General features: G+C 37.4%; 2 protein-coding genes across 2 annotated transcripts; both read left to right on the forward strand.

Moving 5' to 3' along the window:
- Nucleotides 1-3,882: 3,882 nt before the first annotated feature.
- Nucleotides 3,883-5,427, forward strand: LOC127087783 (probable WRKY transcription factor 40). Its single transcript, XM_051028712.1, has 3 exons — nucleotides 3,883-4,041; nucleotides 4,118-4,393; nucleotides 4,497-5,427. The coding sequence occupies exons 1-3, from the start codon at nucleotides 3,970-3,972 to the stop codon at nucleotides 4,932-4,934; spliced, it is 786 nt and encodes a 261-aa protein (XP_050884669.1). The 5' UTR covers nucleotides 3,883-3,969; the 3' UTR covers nucleotides 4,935-5,427.
- A 6,059-nt stretch (nucleotides 5,428-11,486) lies between these two features.
- Nucleotides 11,487-13,033, forward strand: LOC127078914 (uncharacterized). Its single transcript, XM_051019328.1, has 2 exons — nucleotides 11,487-11,748; nucleotides 12,720-13,033. The coding sequence occupies exons 1-2, from the start codon at nucleotides 11,487-11,489 to the stop codon at nucleotides 13,031-13,033; spliced, it is 576 nt and encodes a 191-aa protein (XP_050875285.1).
- Nucleotides 13,034-27,470: the final 14,437 nt, after the last annotated feature.

Here is a 27,470-nt window from a genome sequence, read left to right on the forward strand (position 1 = left end):
TATATATTATAATGTTCTAGATCAGATTGAAAGGTTATATGTTTAGTGAGCATTGACGAAATAAGCATTCCACATAATTTATAATAAACTCAGTGTATATATCACAACGATTGTTTATACCAACCATTGTTAAATGTTATGCGTTAAGACTATCACAATGATTGTTTAAAGTAATCGTTGTGATAGGTAACACACTACGTAGCTTATAATCACCAGCGCATAACCGTGGTGGAAAGCATCATACATACAACCACCCTACTTCACAATGGTTGGTCAGATGTGGTGATATCTCTTTTCCAACCGTTGCAAAATGACTTTTCTATAGTAGTGGTTATTTACCTCACAGTGTATATATTGATATGAACTCTCATTCTTTTTTATGTCATTACTTCCTTCTTTCCACATAATCCAAAATCTGCCATTTGGATAGTGTGTGTAGTTATACATCCATCTCTGAATATTGCCATTTGGATAGTGTGTGTAGTTATCCAGCTATCTCCGGTTATTGCCAAAGACTTTCCACATGTTCCCAATATATCATCTCAGATTCGATGTCCTATTCAATAATCATAACTTTGATTTCTCCTTCTATAATCATTGGTGCAGTATATTCAATTTCAATTCCATTTGAAGCTAATCGTTTACCTATGATGATTTCTACCCATGATCGATTTGATTCCTCTATTATCGAATCTAGTTTCCTTTCGTACTTTCCTTTCATGCTTTGATTCCTCTATTATCGAATCTAGTTTCCTTTCGTACTTTCCTTTCATGCTTTGGCTTGTTCCACCTTCGTTCAAATTCTTAACTAATCCCTCCAAACGAGCATTAGACATTGGTATGAAGACTCTTACCACCGCTAAAGGGGTCGTTACCGCCTGTTTTTTCAGTCGGCCGCGACCACATCCCATTAAATCACGTTTCAATCACAGTCTTTCCCTCAATTTGATCCCTACGTGAAAATTATGAGTTTAAATTCATCTTTGTAGGTTAAACAATAGTTAAAATCCTAGAGAAATTGTCGTCCCGGCTCCTCACCGAAAATCGCATTTCCATTACCGGAAATTTCTATTAAGAATAAAAAATAATAGCAGAAGCTTTCACTATATCTTTTTGGTCGACCTTTAAATTTTAAATTGAAATACTTATAATATATATTTGTGCTAATATAATACATTCTTTATAATTAAAATAAAAAATAGTGAGCGAGTGCTCACGTTATAATACACTTGAATAACTTACCCTTGAAGTTCAGTGGACTTTCCGTGTGTTGGACGTGTTTTGGATTTTAAAGAACACGCCATCATTTTATTTGTGAACATGTCCTTATAGAATCCCATTTAAAGACACACGTTAATTTAACTGGTTTTACAAATGAACCAACCAGTCACGTTCTGGTTAATAACAAAGTAGTAATGATAGTGTAAAGTAGTGACACTATTAGAGTATAGTTTGGGAATCCGTGGGATTTGAGTAACAAGTTTCGGACAAAAAAGTCCAAGATAAGCCATAGACTTGGGAGGTTTCACAATAAATTGAGTTAGTTAAGAGAATGGTCAAGTCAACCACTAAGAAGACCAAGAAAGTGTATACTCTATCCTTCTTTACATTAGTCTTCCAATTCACACAAATTAAATAACTATAAAAAGAAAAAATATCATATCTACAATTAAAATAGACTTGCCGTTGAATTATGGTTATGTTTCGCAAAACATTTTTTTTAACTTATAATTTGAGTTTATATGAGTAATAAATAACATGTATCATAATAGTCTTTTCATCATAAATTTATAATTTATTTTTTAAATATTATATTAAATAATATTTTAATTTATAATTTGTAGTTTATGATTTATAATTTATCATTTTTTTGTTATTATTAATTTAATGAAAAATCTATTATTATTCTTTTTAGTTATTTTAATTTAAATAAATAATTATATATTAAATGTCTTTCATATTTTTTAAATTTATTTAAACCGTTAATTTTATCGAACACTTCAATCAATTTATTACTATAAATTATTAATAATTAATTATTTTGGAGAGTCATTTCATGATTTTGAAGATCGGGTAGATTAATCACAATTTAATAAGGACAAAATAGATATTATAATTCTAGAAAAAATTGAGACTTTACAGCGCTGTAAAACTTGTTGTACTCACTCAAAGCCTACTCTCTACACTACACTAGCTCCATGTCAATTCAATAACATGAATGCATTCTCTAATATCTTTATGAAATAATTGATTCTCTCAAAATTAGTGTATAATACTCCCTCAATTTTAAAAAGAATATAGATGAAATTAATAATATTGTCATAAAATATTATATTTTTACTAAGTTAACCTAATAAATATGTTAAAAATATATATAAAATAATCATTAAATGATACAATTAAAAAAATATTATTATTTTTACATTAAAAAGTAAAAATAATATTATTTTGAAATAAATTGTATTTGTTAAAACGATCTTTTTGAAACGAAAAGAATTATTGGTTTAATTAGGAGACCTAACCATTTAATTGTTATATATATATATATATATATTATATATATATATATATATATATATATATATATATATATATATATATATATATATATATATATATATAAAGAAATCATATTTAAATAATATATCATTATCATTCTCTTTTAACACACATTCTTAATTACTACAAACCAACGAATTATTAGAAGCAGCAAAATAGATAGATTGAATGAACAGTAACAATTATTAGAAGTAACGATATATAATTAAAATGATCGATTAAATTCATTCAATTCACAAACTTTTTATTTAATGGAGAAACACCCAACCACCACTGTCAAAACCTCACCACAATCTATTCATTTCAATCATTAAACTTTTTCCACAGATAATTAAATAAAGACATTAATTACTGTATACTGTCAGTGTAAAATATTTTATACAATAAATTCATCACCATTACTCGTATGTATTATTTTATAGATTTTTAAAATAAAAGTCAAACTTATTTCAATATCCAACGACTATGATTAACTGATAGTACTGTCAATGTATTTCAATTAAATTCTTAAATAAATCTACTCAATCAGAGCGAACTTTATGAAAACCATAGTAATATAAATATTATTAATTAAATAATATAATTCAAAAATTAATTGATTTTATATTAAATCTTTTTAAAAATTAGTCTATTTTCATACAATTTTTAATAAAATAGTATTCTTTGAAGACACAAGAACATCATTGAAAACATATTGGGAACCTACACTCATTATATTATGCAACCATTGCAAAGTCAAGATAATGTTACCATCAGTGGTTCAATCATAAAGAAAAAAATGTTGCCGTCAATGGGAAAGCCTTTTTCTTCTTGACTAAGGATGAGACTAACATCTCAATATTCTTTATATATATATATATATATATATATATATATATATATATATATATATATATATATATATATATATATATATATATATATATATATATATATATATATATATGGGGTGGATTTTGTCATTCTTTTTTGTAATTATATTTTTTACAAAAAATAAATAAATATATTTTATTAAAATTTATTAAATAGTAAGTTCTGCTATTAAATCACAAACTAAAATGAACATACAATTTTAAATTAAAAATTAATGTATAATAATAAAAAATAAAATAAAGAATATTTCTTTTATTAAAATTGATAAAAATAATAAGATTCATTGTACATACCACACATATAATCTATGGGAAAAAACAAAAATATAAGAATTATTTTGTTTTTGCGTGTCTTTTAAATGCGCGTCTATAGAGGAAAGGACGAAATTAATTGCACGAGAATTCTTTCTCACTTTCCTCCTCCTTTCCCATTTCTCACTTGCAATCCTATCGTTATATAGTTTTTATATCACAAAACTATTCAAACCATTCATCATAAATTTATATCACAAAACCACCTCAAACCTTATTCTTCTACATGGAACCAACGTGCGTCGATACTTCTCTCAACCTCAACCTTGCCCCTTCTCAAGAAACAGACGTTGCTATGGTTAGTATACACTATACTATAAAAGTTATTTTTTCTAACATATTGAAAAAGTTAACTAATGATTGAGATAATTCAGGTTGCTAAGGTTCTGGTTGAAGAGTTGGAGCGTCTAAGTAATGAAAATAAGAAGTTAACTGAGAGGTTAAACCTCATGTGCGACAATTATATTGCTTTGCAAAACCATTTAAACGAGTTCAAGAGTCAAGAAACAGTGATCACGCCATCGAGGAAGAGAAAGATTGATTGCATTGAAAATTGCACCACTACTTCTAAGGAAGAAACATTCAAACATAACTCTTGTCCGAAAATTTCTAAGGTTCTTGTTCGCACAGATGCATCCAACACCAGCTTAGTAAGTTCTTCTACAAATATCATATGATAATTTGATTTATTAATTCTTGGAACTATATATATAATAAGATATTAATTTTTTATCATTCTTCTTTGTTATATAGTATGTGAGAGATGGATATCAATGGAGAAAATATGGTCAGAAAGTTACTAGAGATAATCCATCTCCTAGGGCTTACTTCAAGTGCTCTTTTGCTCCTTGTTGTCCTGTGAAGAAGAAGGTGCAGAGAAGTGTAGAAGACCCAAACGTGTTAGTGACAACATACGAAGGAGAGCACAACCATGCACATCACCAAGCACAAACATCACCGTCAAACCAAAGTGAAACCTCTACGCATAATTTTGTTCCTTCTCCACTAGCTTCAACGCATGACTGGGTCGTGCCGAGAAAGTTAGTGGTTGACAATGGTGCTCAAAGGTCGTCTATACACCAGTTGTTAGTTCAGCAATTGACAACTTCTTTGACAAGAGATCCTAATTTCACAACAGCACTTGCTACGGCAATTTCTGGAACAATTTTGGATGGATGGGAAAAACGGTGATTGAATTCAGACATGGACTTGTATCAATAGTTTTTTTTTTATTTTTTATTTTGCATCGTTATTTCTAGGTTTGATAGTAGTAATTAGGGATGTTCAAAACCAAACCAACCCAATAGAAAACCGCAAATCAAACCAAACCAAATCGAAACCGCAAAAAACCGTATTTGGTTCGGATTCGTTTGGATCATTTTTTAATAAAACCGCACGGTTTGGTTTGGTTTGCGGTTTGTATTTTGCAAACCGAACTAAACCAAACCAAACCGCATTATGTTACAACCCAAAGTTCGCTTATCCCACATCCAACCCAAACCTCAAACCTAGTATGCCTTAACCTTACAATTACAAACGATTTTCTCTTAATCACACTTAGGATTTCAATTTCAACCTTCTTAAATCTCTCATAGTAGTATCACACATTCTTCTCATCTTCTTTTCCATGTAGGTCTCGCATATTCTACTCTAATAAGTCATCTATTATGTTCTTTCTTTTTTATCTTTTATGTTACTATTTTCTCTTTCAATTACGTTTTTATTGCACTTTTCTTCTCAATCTCGCATCTCTTATGTTCTTTTTTTCATCTTCTCTAATCTCTCATCTCATATGTTTTTTTTATGTTTTATTATAATGTCTTTGATATTATTTTATGTTACTATTTATATTGGTCTTTTATTCCACTTTTGTCTAATCTGGTTTTTTGTATATTGAATGAAACATTTTTGTCTAAATACGATGAATTTTGATGTTATTTAGTAATGTATGAATGACTAAACACAAAGTTATGTCGTTATATATAGGAGTCTATATGGCTCAATAAAAATATTATAAAAAACCGAACCAACCCAAACCGCATTAATTTGGTTTGGTTTTATTTTTAAAAGTCAACCGAACAAAACCAAACCGCATGTTTTTTTCTCTTGCGGTTCGGGTGATTTTTATCGCAAAAACCGCCCAAACCGCACCGCGAACACCCCTAGTAGTAATAACATAGAAGTAGAAAGAGTAACGAGTATTTTTTTTTATGAAATAAAATCAAAATGGATATCTAGAAAATATATCCATTATATATGACTACTTATATCATTTAATATATAATATGGTAGTAAGTTTGTTTATAAAATTTATACTAACATTATTATTATTTTTTAGTTAAATATGTTTACAATCTTAATTTTCTTAATTTTTTTTATTTTTTATTTAGTTTAGTCTCCACAATTTTAATAAATAAGGTGCTTTTAGTTACTACTTGTTTTGAATCTGAAACAAAATTATGTTTGAATTGTGAGGTTGAACTTTCGATGTGGTGTTGCGAGTTTTTGGTGCGGTAGAACTTAGGGAGGACCTGTAAGATTAGCACTCCAACATTTAAATTAGTGAATGAGTCTAAAAGGGGTAGAGTGAAGTATGAAAAATGTGTGTACCGTGAATCTTATGTATATGAGAAAATACATACTTTTGGATCAAATAGTTATTGGACTTTTTTTGGAGTAATAAATGGGTCTTTCTTATTGGATCTTTGGCTGACCCATAACAATTGCCCCCAGACTTGTCATGAAGTGTTGAGTGGGAAGTCTTTTGGACTCATTCTGGTCGCAAAGCGTTAGACCGATCGTCTGTAGTCATGGAGAACTCTAGATTCGATCGCAAAGGGAGTGAGAGACAAGTGCATTAAAATGTCGGTATTGATGTCACTTTGCTTCACATGTTCACATACATGTGGCCTACCATTCCATAAGTTATGGTGAGATGCTTTAACTAGGATGCTTGAGTGCGCGCAAGTACTATTATGATTCCAATGTAAGGATTTTACCATTGCTTTTATCTACACATCATATTACAACTTGGACATTCGATTGATCTGACTCGCTCTCCAATATAATGAAAATTTATTTTTTAAAAGGACTTTTCGTTTACCTCTTTCCTTGAGTTATGTTGCTATCTTGTAACCTCGTTTGTTTTATGAACTCCTGCGACCTTTGATCTTCTCATCATTTTGTTGATTTAAGGTTCATAACTTTAAGGCATTGTGTCCTTCGAGCTTTCCTCATTATTTCAGCAATTTCGTCCTCTTCTCATCATTATGCTTGGATTGTGATGTTGGACTATTGACGTGGTGTTGCAAGCTTCTAGTGCGGTGGAACACAAGGGAGGGCCTACAAGATTAGTACTTCAATGTCCAAGTTAGTCAATGAGTCTAAAAGAGGTAGAGTGAAGTATGAAAAGTGCATGTACCTTGAATCCTATGCATGTGAGAACATATATACTTCTAGATCAAAACGTAATTGGACTTTCTTTGGCCTAATAAGTGGGTTTTCTTTATTGGGTTTTTGGCTGATCCAAAACAGTTGCCCCCATACTTGTTGTGGTGTCGGGTGAGAAATCTTTTGGAATCGTTCTGACCAGAAAAGGGTTAGAACGATCATCAGCATCCGTGGAAAACTATTGTTCTAATCGCGAAAGGAATGAGACCCAAGTGAATTAAATGTCGGTAATGTCGTCGCATTGTTTCACACGTTTCCATAAATATGTCCTCCCATTCCGCAAGTTATGGTGTGATGCTTTAACTAGGATGTTTGAGTGCGCTTAAGTACTGTTGTATTTCCAATGCAAGGATCTGACTATGTCTTTCTATCTACCCACTGACGTGCAATTTGGACCATCGATTTGTCTGGCTCGCTCTCTTATATAACAACAATTTGGTTGTCAAAAGAAATTTTCGTTTACCTTTCCCCTTGAATTTCGTTGCTACCTTGTAACCTCATTTCTCTTACGAACTCCGACGACCTTTGATCTTCTCATCATTTTGTTGATATAAGGTTTGTAACTTTGAGGCGTTGTGTCTTTCGAGCTTTCCTCGTTATTTCAACACTTTCGACCTATTCTCATTTTTCCAAGTATTATTTGTCTCTTTACCCATATATAATATATTTCCTTATCTATAATGGCCAATATAGGGAATGTTCCTACGAATGCATCGAATGAATCTGACGATGGAGATTATTTGTTGTTGTGTCTGAGGTTGACCACCCATACCTTTTAGATATTTTATATGGTTACCCTTTAAAGGTTAATCATTTTGTCAATGACCCAAATGTACTAAGTGGTAACCCTAGGTCTGGTTTGGGTCCTGCAGAGGATGGTAGCGATCCTGACGTAAGGGAGGTTGTTGTTTGCATCGCCTCCCTTCTCGAGCTTATTCAAATTTCAACACTACTTTGGTTATCTATGAAGAGTGTTAGACTTATTATTATGTTCAACTTCTTAGGGTGATGCCTGAAGGGGTTCCCACTAGTATAGAGACGTGCTTGAAGCAGAGGTTGCTGATAGGCTTGTTATGTGTGAGTTCCTTGATGTATTTCTTAAGGATGTTAGTGATTTTTCGTCGGAGCGTGAAATGGAGTTCACCATAGATTTAGTACCTAGTACTATACCTGTGTCGATGGTACCATATAGAGTATCCACGTCAGATTTAAGCGAGCTGAAGAAATAATTACAAGATCTGTTAGAGAAGAAGCTTGTCATACCTAGTACGTGTTGTGGGGAGCGCCAATGTTATTGGTTAAGAAGAAATATGGGAGAATGAGGTTGTGTGTGGATTATCAGCAGTTGAATTGGATTACTATTAAGAACAATTATCTTCTTCCTAGGATTGACGACCTTAGGGATCAGTTGGTTGGAGCTTGTGTGTTTATCAAGATTAATCTACGATCAGGTTGCCATTAAATTTGAGTAATGTTAGAAGATATTCCGAAGATTATGTTTAAAACTCGTTACGGTCTTTATGAGTATTCGGTGATGCCATTCAGTCTGATTAATGTTCCAGAAGTATTCATGGAGTACATGAATAAGATTTTCCATCCTTACTTGGATCGGTTTCTTGTGGTGTTCATAGATGATATTTTGGTGTATTCCAATTTAGATGAAGAGCATGTAGGACAATTGAGAGTTGTGTTTCATACCTTGAAATATAAGAAGTTGTATGCTAAGTTGTCCAAGTGTGAATCTAGGTTAAAATACGTGAGTTTCCTTGGTCATATGATCGCCAGTGGAGTAATAGCAGTTGATCCATCGAAGGTAGACGCAATGTTGCAGTGGGAGACTCCTAAGTCGGTTACTGAGATAAGAAGTTTTATGGGTTTGGTTGGTTACTGTAGAAGGCTTATGAAGGGATTTTCAAAGTTGGGCTTGTCTTTGACTCATTTGACCCGTAAAGGGAAATCTTTTGTGTGGGATGTTCATTGTGAAGAAATTTTCCAAGAGCGGAAGAAGAGGTTGACGTAGGCACCAATTTTTATATCACCAGATGCAAGTGAATTTTTTGTTGTATATTGATCGATCTCAAATTCTACTTGTTTTCTGACACTCATTCGGTACATATTCATGAAGTCGGTAACACATTATTCTAGTTGTTTATATTATTTTGTTTAGTAAAATAGATGTTTGCATTTCCATTCGGTTTTGATTATTATCTTTGGTTTTCGTCAATGTACTTCATTTTATGTCTCCTTATGGTAGTTTGATTGGTTTCAGGTGTAAGCAAGAATACCCAAAGACTCGCCAAGGGAATCGGGCGTTCTAGGCTCGTCGAAAGCAGAATTTTGAAGGTATAGTAGCCCTGACACGACCACCCGTGTTGCTTGACACGACCTGTGTCAAGGGAAGGAAGGCCAGGTGCTAAAACAGGGAGCTGGCACGGGTGCCCGTGTCAGCTGACACGGGCCGTGTTGAAGAGTGGGCATCAGAAAGCCAACACGGTCGGTCGTGTTTTCTGACACGGCTAGTGTTGGCTTGGACACCTCATCTTCTATTTTTTCCTGTATTTTGGCATTGCTGATCCTGGAGGGCATTATGGACATTTGCTACATCAAATATTTGATCCGTAACTATTTATGGGACTTTTGGAGACTAAGAACGGGAACTTTTTACACGATAAAGAATTGGTATTATTGAGATTGGGACGATCAAGAGTTGCGGAGAACAGAGGTCCTTCAAGAGCGGATGTGATTGAAGATCAACGAGATTCTCTTATTCTTGTAATGTCTATATTTTATATTGTACCTTATTTGAATAATATGAGTGGCTAAACCCCCAATGCCAGGGGGATGTTCTTGAATTGATCGTGTAATGACTATGAATTGATAATTTCCTTAATATTATGTTTGTTTGTCAATTTCATTGTGCAGTGTTTATAATGCTTTCATTGTCAAAAAAAATAAGGATTGTTATATGGTTAACAATTTGCGGGATTGCAATTGTTAAGGTTTTTGCACAGTTAAATTGTAGTAGATATCACCTAGGACTAGGGATACCCTATGGTTACCGGTTATATCTTGTTATTTCAAAAGGCTTGGTTTCATTTTAATCGCCTAAGGACTTAGAGATTAGAATGAATGACCAAAGGTTTCCATCTAAAGTTTTAGGAGGAAACAATTTTAAGATCTGGTAATTGCAATTTTGAACTGTTTAAGGAGATATACATTCAAGGTCATTACAGGAGATATTCATACACCATCTTTGGCATAATATTATAAATTGTGTAAAAGATTTATTCTGTTTCATTTGTCATTCCATTATACAGTAACTTATTACAAACCCTCAATTATTTGTTTTGTTCAATTGAATCACAATTTAAACTCATATTGTTGCGCAGTCCTCGAGATCGATATTTGGGAAACGTCCCTATTGTTACTACATTGGCAAAATAGTACACTTGCTATTTTCCCGATCAAGTTTTTGGCGCCGTTGCCGGGGACTGCCAAATATAATGTTTAAATTACTTCAATTGAAATTTTGTTGCTCCACAACTAAATTTTATTTTTCGTTATTTTAATCATTTATTTTGTTTAATATCAACTAATTTGTGTCTGATATTTGTATGCGAGGTAAGGCCTCAACTGATTTTCCTTTTGACGCAGAACTCGAAAGTACCTTGCGGGCAAGACTCATACAAGCTCGATTGGCAAGACTGGAATTAAAAGAAGAACAACCTTCCATTCATTCAGGTTCAGATTCAGGTTCAGAGAGAGAGAGAGAGAGAGATAATGGGGGAGAACCCACCGCCACCAGAAAGACTGTTGGGTGACTACGGATGTGCAAATGCACCAACCGGCAGATTAACAATTGTCAACCAACCAGTGAATATGGCTAATTTCCAGTTACATCCTAGTATTATTAATCAACTTGAAAGGAATCATTTCACTGGAAAGGTAAATGAAGATGTAAACAAGCATTTGCAGAGGTTTCTGACCAATAGCAACACTTTAAAAATTGATGGTCACACCGAAGAAGCTAAGAAGTTGAGAATGTTCTTGTTCACCTTAGCGGAAGAAGCCGAAGAATGGTTTTATTCTCTCCCAGGCGGTAGCATTACATCTTGGGAAGATATGGAAAAAGCCTTCCTAAATGAGTATTTTCCAGCGTCGGTTTTTCTAAGGAAGAGGTATGAAATTCTGAATTTTAAGCAGAAGGACGGGGAATCCTTGGGAGACGCCTACAAGAGATTCAAGAGAGTCCTAGTAGCCTGCCTAAATCATAATATGGATCCAACATAACAGATGCAGATGTTTGTGAATGGTCTCAAAATAAATACCAAACAATTGATTGATACCGCAGCTGGTGGCTCTACTAATTTCTCAACAGCCACCAGTATCAAAAAGGCCATTGAAGTTATTACTGTTAATGAGCACTTGGAGTTGTACGACATATGTGTAAGTAAACTAGAAGGGGTTATCGATTTAAAGCTAGAAACCAATAAAATCCGTATCGAAGATATTATAGCTGCTAAAGTTGAGAAGAAGCTGAAGGCTATAAATATAGGTACCTAATAAGTGGCACAAGTCCAACCTGCTCCTATTGTCTGTTGTGAGATTTGTAATGGTCCTCACCAAACGGTGTATTATTTTGCAACTCCTCAACATGTTAAGGAAATCAAATTTTTGAAGCAGAATAATCCCTATTCCAACACGTACAATCCGGGTTGGAAGAATCATCCCAATTTCTCATGGAAATACCAGAAAGGGAACGCTCCTCAACAAGGTCAATACCAAACTCAATATCAACAACAACAACAAGCCCCTAAGAAAGCTGATTGGGAGATTGCCATTGAAAGAATGGCAGCTCATAATGTTCAATTCCAAGAAGAAACCCGAAATAATCAGAAAAACACCAGTGCATCCATAAAAAATCTTGAAGTCCAGATGGGTCAAATAGCATAGAAATGGCCTCGAGTTCTCAAGCACAAGGTGCTCTACCTAGTGCAACTATGACAAATCCTAGAGAGCATAATAATGTGAGCGCAATGACAACAAGAAGCGGTAAATCTCATGAAGTACTCGAGGAGACAGCTGAAGAGGAAGATCAATTGATCGAAGTGGATCTTGAGATCAAAGAAAATGAAGTTGTAAGGGAAGAATTGGTTGCACCGAAACAAGTGGTGAAATAAAAAGTCACTGAACCTAAGCCGACCATTAAGCTTCCTTTTCCCACCAGAAACAAGAAAAAGGGGCAACATGAGAAAAACTTTGATAAGTTCCTAGAGTTGTTCAAGAAGCTAGAAATTAACATTTCGCTTTTGGAAGCACTTGAACAAATGCCTACTTATGCCAAGTTCATGAAAGACATCATTTCTAAGAGGCGTACCATCGACACCAACCCAATTATTCTAACCGAAACTTGTAGTGTTATTTTGCAGGGTATGAAGATCACAATGAAGAAGAAAGATCGAGGAGCGGTCACTATTCCTTGTACCATCAGAGATAGGTCATTCAAAAAGGATCTTATTGATCTAGGAGCAAGTGTGAGTCTCATGCCGTTATCCATTTACAAGAAGCGGGGTATAGGGGTTGTGCAAGATACCAGGATGACACTCCAATTCGCCGATCATTCGGTTAAGAAACCTTATGTTATTGTTGAAGATATTATAGTGAAAATTGACAAGTTTGTATTCCCGGTGGATTTCGTGATTCTAGAAATGCCTGAAGATGAAGAGATTCCTTTCATTCCTGGGAGACCCTTTTTAGAGACGGGAAGATGCTTGATCAACATAGAAGAAGTAATTATGACTTTGAAGGTTTATGATGAGGAATTAAAGATTGATGTTTGAAACACCATGAAATACAAAGATGATATTTGCACCAGTCATACTATAGAGGTTATGGATCAATTGATTATGTATAATAGTCCTTTGAGTGCACCGCAGTTACCTTTGGAAAGAGTGTTAAGTTTGTCCATTTTCGATGGGGATAAAGAAGTGGACAACGGGGAATCTGAAGTGTTGGCCATGATGGACACACAACCCGCTTGGAAAGGATCTCGACCACACTGGTGGGAAGATTTACGATTATCTCAAACCAGTGAGGAGAATAAAGAGTCCAAGAAGAGAACGAATTTGAAACAACTTCCTAAGAATCTCAAATATGTTTTTCTTTATTCTGAAGGTAAGTGCCCAGCTATAATGAATTCGAGCCTCAAGAATGTCTAAGAATAGAAGCTCATCCAAGTCCTAAAAAAATACAAAAATATTATTGGATGGGAAATTGAGGACTTGAAAGGTATTAGCCCTGCGGTGTGCATGCATAAAATTCTCATGGAAGACGACCACAAACCGGTGGTCCAACCTTAAAAAAGACTCAACCCGGCAATGAAAGAAGTAGTTTGGAAAGAAGTGGTGAAATTGCTAGTCACGGGTTTTATCTATCCTATTTCTGACAGCCCGTGGATGAGTTTGGTGCATGTGGTCCCCAAAAAGGGAGGGACCACAGTCATAAGAAACGAGAAGAATGAGTTGATCCCTACAAGGACAGTTACAGGTTGGTGCGTGTGTATTGACTACAGGAGGTTAAACATAGCAACTATGAAGGACCACTTCCAGTTTCCATTCGTTGATGAAATGTTGGAAAGGCTAGCCGGTCATGATTACTACTATTTTCTAGATGGATCCTCCGGGTATAATCATATTGATGTTGCTCCAGAAGACCAAGAGAAGACAAAATTCACATGCCCTTATGGCGTGTTTGTTTACAGAAGAATGCCATTCGGGTTGTGTAATGCTCCAGCCACTTTCCAACGTTGCATGACTTCCATCTTTACTGACATGCTTGAAAGGCGTATGGAAGTGTTCATGGATGACTTTTCGGTCTTTGGATCATTGTTTGATAACTGTTTAACAAACCTTTCTCTTGTTTTAGACAGGTGCCAGAAAACAAATTTAATTTTAAAATGGGAGAAATGTCATTTCATGGTGCGAGAAGGAATAGTCTTGGGTCACAAAATTTCCTACAAGGGAATTGAAGTCGACCAAGCAAGAATGGAAGTGATATCTAAACTCCCGCCTCCGGTTAACGAGAAAGGTGTCAAGAGTTTCTTATGACACACGGGTTTTTACCGCAAGTTCATAAGAGATTTCTCTAAAATTGCCAAACCGCTGACCACTCTATTGGTCAAGGATAAGGCTTTTATGTTCGACAAAGAATGCACCACAGCTTTTGAGACATTGAAAAAAATTAATTTCAACACCGATTGTTACTGCCCCAGATTGGTCTCTTCCGTTCGAGATCATGTGTGATGCTAGTGATATTGTTGTAGGGGCAGTTCTAGGACAACAGGGAGAGAAGTTGCTACGTGTCATTTACTTTGCTAGTCATGTGCTAAATCCTGCACAGATGAACTATGCAACTACTGAGAAGGAGCTATTTGTCGTGTTTTATGCATTTGACAAATTTCGGCAATACCTGTTAGGATCAAAGGTTGTCATTTATACTGACCATGTTGCTTTGAAATACTTGTTTGCTAAACAGGATTCTAACCCAAGGATTTTAATGTGGATCTTAATCCTCTAAGAATTTGATATGGAGATTAGGGATAAAAGGGGATGTGAAAACACTGTAATCGATCATTTGTCCCAAATGTCACCAATTGCAGAAATGGAAGACAAGAGACCTATAAAGGACGAGTTTGCTGATGATTGTGGGTTGGGCTTTTGTGGATTTTGCTTTTCATTGTCTTTTTGCACCCCCTTTTCTTCCTTTTTCACTTATGCTTCAAATAAATTACCTGAGACAAATAAAAGGAAAAATACCGAGTAATATCGAATAAAATGAAATAAATCGAAACAAATAATAATACAATTTAATTAAATCGAGTCCAAAAATGTGATATTATTTCATGTTATCAAACTCCCCCATACTTAGACCTTTACTTGTCCTCAAGCAAGATACAGTATAGAAATCGTTTTAAAAATTTGGCCAGGTGAAATTTCAAAGTACACATCAATTCGTACTAGGTTGCAAGTAAACCACGTTTAGAAGTAACTTGAGTTTAATCTTGACATCAACAACTACCGTTACAACCTCAGATAACCTTACCTTATGCAAACCAGTTCGGGGGTCATGCTATTATAACTAGCCTAGTTCCTTTACTCTTTTTTCACCCGTTTTCATTCTAGCAAAATCACATTAAGCCCTTTATCGTTTCGCGCACATAGTGGAGTGACCGGTTAGTGATTCTGATCCCTTTTTAGCTTGAAGCTCTGGTACATTAGTTGGGTAACTTCATTTCTCGGTCCATTGCAAATTGCGGGGGATCGGATCGTAGTCCGCCCTACCAAGTTCAGCACCAGATACCTGCTGAACCAACTCGTAATGGATCTTTCGTATTGTGCTTTCGTATGATCTGCAACCTTTAGATTAAATGATCTGGTAAGGATCACCTAACTTAGTTAGTGCATTTCCTGATATATATATATATATATATATATATATATATATATATATATATATATATATATATATATATATATATATATATATATATATATATATATATATATATATATATATATATATATATATATATATATATATATATATATATATATATATATATATATATATATATATATGTATTTTTATTTTATTTTGGGAATCATTCACTTATATTCATCGGCCCTCCACGTAGTTTGCTATTAAGATGGTGCTGACTTCTTGTATAAACTACTCGGGGTTACTATAAAGTTAAAAGTCCAGGAACTTGTATAACAGGTACCTTTCTGATCTAACATGTTGAGGTTTGTTTAGAGCGTTGGGGCGGAAATAATTTTTGTCTTAATTTTTCTCATGTTTGATGAAATAGGCAACCTTTATACTTACTGAGTGTGTTGAATTTTCGTTATGGCTCATGAAAATTTGAGGGAATAGATAATAGAAATTTTTCACACTAGGGACTTAACTTAGAATAAATATATATTATAATAAATATTTTTTTTATATAAGAAAGGGAAATAACAATGAAGAGGGGAAAATAACATACTTGGTAAGGGAAGATTGAAAGAACAAGGTTGTTCCCCCCTGTCGCATTACGCGAAAAAACCGGCGGGAAAACAAGAACAACAGAGCCGCCACCGTGCGTTATTTATCCCAAAAGAGGGAAAGGAAACGCTCGAAGTAAACCTAGGAAAGAACATGGTCTCGCGACCAAAGAGAATGGGTTCGGGAGTCGGTTATGCGAAGGGAAGGTATTAGCACCCCTACGCATCCGTAGTACTCTACGGGATCCACGCACAAAAGGAAAGAAAATTGGTTGCTAAACACTGCTCAAACTCACACACACTGGCTGAAAGAGACAAAAGAAACTGACTGAAACTGACTCGGCAGGATGTCGCATCCTGGGCCTACTTAGTCTATCAGGCATAGACATCAGAGTCGAAGTAGTTCGGACTGGGGAGACGACACATGCTCGCTAAGATATCGCATCCTATGCATACGTATCTTCTCAGACGAGAGAAGAATCAGAGCATTCGTAGCTCAGCTGACACGCACACAAACAAACCTAGGCAAAGGCAAACGTGGAGCCTGAATGCCAATCACTGGACTTACGTCAGCATCCGAACCAAAACACACCCACACTGGAACCCGAATGCCACTCGATGGACTTACATCAGCTTCCAAGCACACAACAACATAACAAGTTAATAGGGAGTCGGGGACTCGAGCCTATAACTGTCAAACACACACTCAAACAAACAGACAACAAATTGCTAAGGAGTCAGGCACTCGAGCCTAGCAATTGTCAAACAACCCACACAAAAGAGAAAAAAGGGCGCCCGGAGAGATCGGCTCAATCTCCTGCCTACATACTTCATCTGGTATGAAGATCAGGGCGATGTAGTTCCCCTACGCAGGGATAAAGAACTTAGCCTAACCAGATAACAGAGGGAGACACAACTAGGGAGACTACGACTCGAGCCTAGATGTTATCATGCAAGATTGTCCCTAAGTTAAGGTTTCTAGCTAACCGACACAGGAAAAAAAAAGGGTCTCGATTGCAACTAGGGCAAGAGAAAGGGGAGATCTCAATCACAGCAAGGGTGAGAGAAAAGAATTAGTGTTAGTTGTTAGTCAAACTCGACAAGACATCGCATCTCGTGCCTACGTATCTCATCTAAACATGAGAATCAGAGTTGCCGTAGTTCGGCTAAACTATTACTGTTGGTTGTGTTTTTTAAGTGGACAACGTCACTACACAATCCACCTGATGCTCGACCTTTGGAGACTTACTCACCTGTAGTAGAAGGAGTTAACGTATCCTTAAGAAGGGATGATGTTTGTTTGTGTTTTAGGAAAGCTCAAGCAAGAAAGGAAGTCCTATACGAAGGAACCGTGCTACCTTAATTGACATGCAAACAAGACTACGCGGAGTCTAACAATCCCCGGGGATACAATCACACCACACAAGCACATACAGCATAAAATAAACACACCAACAAGGGGGCTCAAACATCAAGGCTAGGTTTTAGTCGAGGGGTCATATCAACCTCAACAAACAAACCTCTGGAATTGGGTAGATGTTGCTCTTAACCTTGCCATTGAGGGGCTAAGGTGAAGCAGATGAAAGGAGATGAGGGGTGTGCCTCATTGCTCTTATCCCTGGTCAGGGAGAGCTCAAGACAAGAATGTGTGGGTTCAGAAAGTGGGAACCCTTCTACACATTTGATACTGACTCAACTGTACAATTGTACAAGATCTTGGGTTTGTATCTGCAATGCATCAACACAGTGGTGTGAGCAAAGTAGATGATACACAGAGTAGTAGGGGATAGGTTGCATATCCCTTGGGTTCTGCCAATTGCCTCTTCACTTAGGAGGTCTTTGACTATGTACAGGGACAAAATTTAAACATACACAAACATTGCCTCTTAAGGAGGACTTCAGACAGTTGCCTGGCCAAGTAACAGGCCAGGTCTTCCAGACTACATGAAGAAGAAGGGATTATACCTCAAAGCAAGTTGCTATTAAAGCAAAGCAAAGCAAGTTCAAAGAACTAGGCAACTAATGGTACCTGAAATAGTCAAACAGATCAGTACACAATTCAAAAGCTAAAGCAAAGGAGGTAGGAATCAACAGTCAATACAATTAACAAATGTGCAAAGCACAATGCTCAAGGCATGTGAGCCAAGCCACCTACAAAACACACAAGTTAGTCAATGATATTTAAGCAAGCTCAATCAAAAAGAAATGGTCTCATTGGTCATTTGTTGGTCAACCTGAAAACATGAACTCAAAGGTGAGTAACAGGACCACTAGGGCAAGCCTAGGGTCAAAAATGAATGAGAAAGGCAAAACAGCAAGCAATGTCCAATCAAAATCAAATTCAAACATTTAGGAAGCAAACCCAATTGGTTTCATGTTCATATCATGCATCATCATCATTTCATAAGCACAAGAAGTCAAAGCATGGCAAATGAGAGCTCATAGGGGTCAACAGAAAGACTTAACTCAAAACCAAACATAATCAATTCCAAAAATCATCAAATAAATCATGATCAATCCTAACACATAGCATGGTAAGCATGTCAAATTTCATCTCATTTGAACAAGTGGAAGGCAGTCAATGAAAATCAGAAAGTCAAAGCAATTTTGGACATGCTCAAAGAAGTCAACCAAACATGCATCAACTTGAAAAATTCATAAATCAGAGATGGTGTATGATAAATGAATGGGACTAAAACCATCTTAAAGGTTAGGATGTCTAGTTATCTCATGTAAAATTTCATGTCCATCTAATAAAGTATGAGCATTTCACAAAACAAATGGGCACATGCATCACATAAGGTCAACATTTTGGTCAAACAGGGGAGAAAATCTCAAACAAATGGAAAATGGCACAAATAATTCCAAGAAAAATCATGTGCAAACTAGACATATCCAAGCTCAATCATACAAAAAATCAACCCATTTGGAGGTCAATAGGCATGGTATCAAAAATCATCAAGTTGCACATCAATGGTGTGACACAAATTGTCACACCCTACTTCAAAACCAGATAAGATAAATTCATGAACTCTACATCAAAATAAACATGAATGTGTCTAGTTTGTGCTCAAAAAGTTTCAAGTCCATAGGATAAGTCATGACCATTTCACAAAGGATTTGGCAAGATGTACAAAAATTGAGCACATGAGCAAGACCCTAGCACCATTTAAAATCTACTCATCCAAAAATTCTGGAAAAAATATGATAATAAACTAGAGATCCATATGAACACAATGCAACAAGTCCCATGAATTCTGGATTTAAAATGAAGATGTTATGATTTTTGCAAGTAAGCCATGCCAAATGAAATAAAAATAAGAAAATAAATGAATTAAATGGAATTTAAAAACCGGGAATGGCATATTTGTAATTCTGGGATTCACTAAACTAAACGCTGCCGTTTTGGGCCATGAAACGGAATGTTCCTATTGGTTCATGGAGAAACAGTGGCATGCAACACGTGAGAAATATTTTCTGGGCAAGGCAATTGAAAAACCTAGGGTTTATGCATGAACAGCAACATGACATTCATCCCCAAATTCGACTCAGCAAAATTTTTTCCAGAAATCTCAATTGGATACACAGAAATGATCAGCACAGCATGACAAACATGAATCCATCATCAATTTTCATTAAAACACAACATAACTCATGAATCGAGCAAGAATAAAAATCATCATCAAACTTTAGAACATCATATCTCCTAAACTACTCAACCAAATCATGTAATTCGAAGCTCAATGTGCTCAGGGACAAGAGATCTACACAGTACATATCATGGTTTTGAGAAATTAGAGATTCGTGTTCTTACTTGTTTTTGAAGAAAGTAGTGGAACAGTGGTTGTTTTGATGTTTGCTGGTGAAACAGATGCACTAACAGCTCCCCAAAGTTGAATGGTGAAGTTGGTTTGGCTTGGAACAACTTGAAACAGCTTCAATCAAACTTTGCCATTAATGGAACTTTGAAAAACAGTCGAGCAAAGGTTGGTTACAGTTGGTGAAACCATGTTGGAAAGAGCTCACAATGCTGTTTAGATGGTGAAGCAACAAAGGCAAGGTCCAGTTCTTTGAAGTTTTTTGGCAGAAATTGAAAATGGCAAGAAATGAGGTTTTTGAGAGAGTGAGTCGATTCTCTTCTTTCTGTGGCTGCTAGGGTTGTATACTGACCAGAAAATGAGTTTTTATTGTCTGTTTAAGGTTCCCTTAATGAAAGGCTAAGCACACTTAACTTAATGAAGCAAATTGCTAATTGGTCATTTTGGTGCACATGGTGAGGTGTGGTGGTAGGAGCACGAATTTTGGGCCTTCCACAAGTCACAAATAGCATTTTAAATCATTCCCAATTGGCCATTCTGATGGAAAGTGCTTAATTCAAAAATTCAATTTTGTACCACACTTGAAATTTAAACATGATAGTGAAAAAATGCCATTTTGATCCATAGGGTTTTGGTACATGAAAGTTAAATTTTTGGAAAGAGGAGGTTAAATATGACTTGTTGGAAAAAACCTCACCAAATTTGGCCAAATGGTTTGAGAGATATGGCCTTTTGAAGTTCAAGAATTTGTGAAAATGATTTGATCATATCTTGCCAACCATACATGGGAATTGAGAGTTCTTGGACTTTTTGGAAATGGGAGAACAAGATCTTCAACTTTCATGTTGGGCAAAAATTCATTTGAAGCTTGTATCATGATGTAAGTTTGGGATCAAGAAGTTTCCATTTTTGGCAGTTAAAATTACAGGTCCAGTTTCTATTTTTGGAAATTTCTGATTTTGCTTCAAATTCTTCAATGATGATGTTTGCCATGATATATGAGGCCTATTGGGACATGAATAAGCTCTCTCAAACCAAATCCATCCATCAAAACCATAAAATCAACCACAGTTGACCAAGTTTGACTTTTTAGGGTTTCTGACTGATTGTGCATGGACTGATGACCTCTGAGCCTCCAATCTTTGACCTAAACACTTCAAATGGATCCTCAAGTCATGTGAACATGTTGGACCAACCCTAGGGCCTTGGCTCAATGAAAAACACACTTGCTTGCTTGGTTGACTGATCTCCTGATCAGTTTGACCTAATTTCTTGACTGGCTTGCACTTGAGGCAAATGGGACAATGCAATGCTATGCAGTGGACCATGTTATGCTATGACCTAATATGAGAATGTATGTACAATGATAGGTGCAAATTTGAGGTGCTACAGCTGCCCCTATTCAATCAGCTGGGAACCCGAACGGATGATAGCAATGGCTGTCAGACTTTCAGGGTAAACAGGGATTGAATACCAAAGAACCGTAGAAATTTGCACCGACTGGATATAATACAAGAAGAACCACGTCATTTACCGATGACAACTGCATGACAACTTCAGAAAAGCAAAACCATTTACCGATGGTTAGAAAACTGGAAACTTGATATTTACCGATATCAACTTCAGCAAGACCATTTACCGATGGCTGCTGGGAAAACAACTTCTGAAAAGCAAAACCATTTACCGATGGTTAAAACTGGGACCTTGATATTTACCGATATCAACTTCAGCGAGACCATTTACCGATGGCTGCTGGGAAAACAGATTTGCTGTAGAGAGGAAGCAAGACCATTTACCGATGGTGGCTTCAAAGAAACTTAACATTTACCAATGTCAACTTAGCAAGACCATTTACCGGTGGTTGCTGCAACTGGGAATTCGATATTTACCGATATCGAAGAAAACTGGGCCATTTACCGATGGCATCTCTGCTCGGGGAGGGACAAAATCTTTGTGATAGAACCAGACAGGACGTTTACCGACGACTTCTGGGGATTTTGATTTTATTGACCAGACATTTACCGATGACTGGGATAAGACTCGATGTTTACCGACACCGAAAGATGATGTGTACCGACATCCAAAGAATGACCAGACATTTACCGATGACTGGGAAGAGACTCGATGTTTACCGACATCGAAAGATGATGTTTACCGACATCAAAAGAATGACCAGACATTTACCGATGACTGGGAAGAGACTCGATGTTTACCGATATCGAAAGATGATGTTTACCGACATCAAAAGAATGACCAGACATTTACCGATGACTGGGAATGAGAAATTTATTGGGGAGAGACAAACGAATATTCGCAACTGAAAACCAGGTAGGACATTTACAGATGACTCTACGGGGGATTTCTAGCTGGGGAAATATCAGACATTTATCGATGACTGAGGGAAAGACTCGATGTTTACCGACATCGAAAGATGATGTTTACCGACATCAAAAAATGACCAGACATTTACCGATGACTGGGTGAGACTCGATGTTTACCGACACCGAAACAATGGCGTTTACCGACACCAAAAATGACCAGACATTTACCGATGACTGGGTGAGACTCGATGTTTACCGACACCGAAACAATGGTGTTTACCGACACCAAAAAATGATAGAACACACGCGGGTGTTGACATGACACTTACTGGTATCACAAGAACGACATCTGAGATATGTCAAAGCAAAGCTAATCACTTGCTGGGTATCTTACTGAGGAGAAACAACCTTTCTGTCACCATCGGGTGAGGAAATAAACCTCTGTGGAGATAATCAATTCTGAATGCTGTCGAAGCAACTGTAGTAGACTTGCTGTGCTGATGTTGAATAAAAAAGATCCGCCTCTGCCGGGGATACGGTCTGATGGGGTCTCGAACACATGAATGCATATGTTTGAATTTTTCTATGGCGTAATGTTCCATATGGAATGGAAATGCTACGCGGTTTTGAGGATGCAATGATCACTACATGCAATGCAAAATGATGAGAACTCCGCTAGGGAATACACAGGACGACTGTGTTGAGGAATCTTCAGAACAATTCTGCCGGGGGGAAAACAAGGCAACTGCTGGAGAACCAACAATATAAATCCGCTAGGGGAAGACAAGGCAACTCGCTGGGGAGTAATAAAGCAACTTGTTATAGCCAAAAGTAAACTGCTGGAGATATCCCAATCAATTCACAAAGATTCCGCTTGAGGAAATAACTGCTCCACTGGGGAAGACAAAACCAGGCAACTCTCTGAGGATAAGTCTCATACAGACCTCAGGTACGATAAACTCTGCTTTGGGAAATATCTGCTCTGCTGAGGAAATAACTGCTCCACTGGGGAAATAACTGCTCCGCTGGGGACGACCCTCGCAATCCACAGGTAGAAACAAACTCAACTGGGGATGCGAATACCGATCTGTTACGGAAACTCGGCCAATCCACTGGTAGGATGAACTCTGCTGGAGAGATAACTGCTTCACTGGGGAAGACTTAAACAATTCATAGCTAGGAGAAAAACTCTGTCTGGGGAAAGAACTGCTGGAGAATGCTCACAGGTGACGACCTGTACAACGGAACAATAGATGCCCCAGGGGATACGTGGACAAGATACGCTCAAGTGTCCTCAACATTCAAAATGATTTTCAAATGTTTTAATCTTTCTGCACGTTATTGTTTAGCCTTCATGTTTTTATATGCAATGTTTATCAAAAAATTCGGACGTTTTTGCAAACAAAACAGTAAAAATAAAAACAAAAGAGCAATTTATCTGAATAACGACTTTTATTGATTGAAAATGTGCCTGAAAAGGCAAATACATTGGGAAGCAATTCCTAGAAAGAGGTAATTGCGCACAAAAGGAAAATAAACTATCCTAATGGCAATGTGAACACGGCATCCACTGTTTCCCAACTCTGTTATAACTCATAGATCCTCAGTGTCCTCCCAGCTCCTTGCTTTCTGAGAAGACTGACTGGACCAATCACATCTTTAGAGATGGTAGCTGACGAAGCGTGATGAAGTACAGATGACTCAGACTGTAGTCTTCGCTTTAATCCCTCTTTTGGCTGGATCGCCCTTTCAGGTTTTCAATCCACCGGGATACCCATTTTTGCCTAAGCCGCCCTTGCGGGTTTTCGACTTACCGGGTGTACATTTTTTCACTTTTATCCCTAACTTTTGCCCGAACCTTTCCTTTCTGTTTTTTGGTTCGCCGGGATGCCCATTTTTGCCTGGACTCTTTTATTCTTTTTGTCCAGCGGGTCAATTTATGCGAAGTATTTTTTGACTACATCTGAGTTAACAGGGGAAGGAAAATCTTCACCATCCATAGTTGCAAGCATCAAGGCTCCACCGGACAAGACCTTCTTCACAACATATGGACCTTCGTAATTAGGAGTCCACTTGCCCCTGTTATCTGTACCGGGAGGGAGGATCCTCTTCAAAACCAAATCACCAGTTTGAAATGTCCGAGGACGCACTTTCTGATCAAAGGCTCGCTTCATCCTTCTCTGATATAACTGCCCGTGGCACACAGCTGCTAACCGTCTTTCTTCGATAAGGCTTAACTCATTAAACCTTGTACGAATCCACTCGGCTTCGTCCAGCTTGACATCCAATAATACCCTCAGAGAAGGGATCTCCACTTCAACTGGTAGGACTGCTTCCATACCATATACAAGGGAGTAGGGGGTTGCCCCGGTCGACGTACGTACTGAGGTACGGTACCCATGCAAAGCGAAAGGCAACATTTCATGCCAATCCTTGTACGTAATGACCATTTTCTGCACAATCTTCTTGATATTCTTGTTAGCTGCCTCTACAGCACCATTCATCTTTGGCCTGTAAGGAGAAGAATTGTGATGTTCAATCTTGAAATCTCTGCACAGCTCTTTCATCATCTTGTTGTTGAGATTTGAACCATTGTCAGTGATGATTCTCTCAGGGACTCCATAACGACAGATGATTTCTTTCTTGATGAACCGGGCAACCACTTGTTTGGTGACGTTGGCATAGGAAGCTGCTTCCACCCACTTGGTGAAGTAATCAATCGCAACCAAGATGAAGCGATGTCCATTCAAAGCAGTTGGCTCAATCTTCCCAATCATATCAATACCCCACATGGCAAATGGCCAGGGCGAGTTCATGACATTCAACGGGCTTGGTGGTACATGCACCTTATCAGCGTAAATCTGACACTTATGGCACTTCCGAGCATATTTGAAGCAATCGGATTCCATAGTCATCCAGTAATATCCGGCTCTCAGCAATTTCTTTGACATTGCATGACCACCCGCATGGGTACCAAACGAACCCTCGTGCACTTCTTGCATTAACATGTCTGCTTCGTGTCTATCCACGCATCTGAGCAAGACCATGTCAAAGTTTCTCTTGTACAGCACATCATCCTGATTCAGATAAAAGCTTCCAGCTAGCCTTCTCAGGGTCTTCTTATCATTCTTCGACGCACCCTCAGGATACTCTTGAGTCTTGAGGAAGTTCTTGATGTCATAGTACCACGGTTTCTCATCAATCGCAACAACAGACTCGGCTGCAAACACATACGCAGGCCTCTCGAGTCGATTCACAGCAACATGCGGCACATGATTCCACCAATGAACCTTTATCATAGAGGATAAAGTCGCCAAGGCATCAGCCATTTGATTCTCATCCCGAGGGACATGATACAACTTCACCTTCTTGAAGAACGTCAGTATTCTTCTGGTGTAATCTCTATAAGGAATCAGATGCGGCTGGTTTGTATTCCAATCTCCATTGACCTGATTGATCACTAGAGCCGAATCTCCAAAAATGTCAAGTGTTTTGATTCTCAGATCAATGGCTTCTTCTATCCCCATGATACAAGCCTCATACTCAGCTTCATTGTTGGTGACGTCGAATGTCAATCTGGCAGAGAAAGGTATATGAGCACCTTTGGGATTGATCAATACTGCACCAACACCATTACCGTTCATATTCACAGCCCCATCAAACATCAGTGTCCACTTGTCATCAGGATCCGGTCCTTCCTCGACAGGTGGCTCTTCACAATCTTTTATCTTCAGATACATGATGTCTTCATCAGGGAATTCAAACATCATAGGCTGATAAACTTCAATTGGTTGCTCGGCAAGGTAGTCTGACAGAATACTACCTTTGATGGCCTTCTGCGACGTGTACTGAATGTCATACTCTGTTAGAATCATCTGCCAACGGGCAACACGTCCGGTGAGAGCCGGCTTCTCAAAGATGTACTTTACAGGATCCATCTTAGAAATCAACAGAGTAGTATGGTTCAACATATACTGCCTTAGTCGGCGAGCAGCCCAGGCCAAAGCACAACAAGTTTTCTCGAGCAGTGAATACCTTGTTTCACAGTCGGTAAACTTTTTTCTAAGGTAGTATATGGCATGCTCTTTTCGACCAGACTCGTCATGCTGACCCAATACACACCCCATCGAAGTCTCGGTAACTGATAGGTACATTATCAGTGGCCTTCCTGGAACTGGAGGAATCAGGATTGGAGGGTTCTGTAAATATTCTTTGATCTTGTCAAATGCCTTCTGACAGTCATCATTCCATTTGATCGCCTGATTCTTTCTGAGTAGCTTGAAAATTGGTTCACATGTGGCAGTTAGATGAGATATGAACCTTGCAATGTAGTTCAACCTCCCTAAAAACCCACGGACTTGCTTTTCCGTCTTTGGTTCAGGCATCTCTTGAATAGCTTTGACTTTAGCTGGATCAACCTCAATCCCTTTCTCACTGACAATGAAGCCTAAAAGCTTCCCTGATCTCACCCCAAACGTACACTTGTTCGGATTCAGCCTCAGTTTGAATTTGACCAGTCTGTCAAACAACTTCTGCAAATTAACCAAGTGCTCCTCTTCTGTCTGCGACTTCGCAATCATATCATCCACGTACACTTCGATTTCATTGTGCATCATGTCATGAAAGAGAGTCGTCATTGCCCTCTGATAGGTAGCACCGGCATTCTTCAGCCCAAATGGCATCACTTTGTAGCAGAATATGCCCCAAGGTGTAATGAATGTCGTCTTTTCCATGTCCTCTGGCGCCATCTTGATCTGGTTATAGCCTGAGAAACCGTCCATGAAAGAGAATACCGAGGACTGAGCCGTATTATCCACCAATACATCAATGTGAGGTAATGGGAAATCGTCTTTCGGACTCGCCCTGTTCAAATCCCGGTAATCGACACACATTCTAACTTTGCCATCCTTCTTTGGCACGGGAACAATGTTGGCAACCCACGGTGGATAATTGGTAACAGCCAGAAAGCCTGCATCCCACTGCTTCTGAACCTCTTCCTTGATCTTGACAGCCATATCAGGACTAGCTCTGCGAAGCTTCTGCTTGACCGACGGACACTCCTCTCTAAGAGGTAACCGATGCACCACAATGTCTGTA

The sequence above is a fragment of the Lathyrus oleraceus genome, chromosome 5 (genome assembly GCF_024323335.1).
Source record: "Lathyrus oleraceus cultivar Zhongwan6 chromosome 5, CAAS_Psat_ZW6_1.0, whole genome shotgun sequence".
Lineage (NCBI taxonomy): Eukaryota > Viridiplantae > Streptophyta > Magnoliopsida > Fabales > Fabaceae > Lathyrus > Lathyrus oleraceus.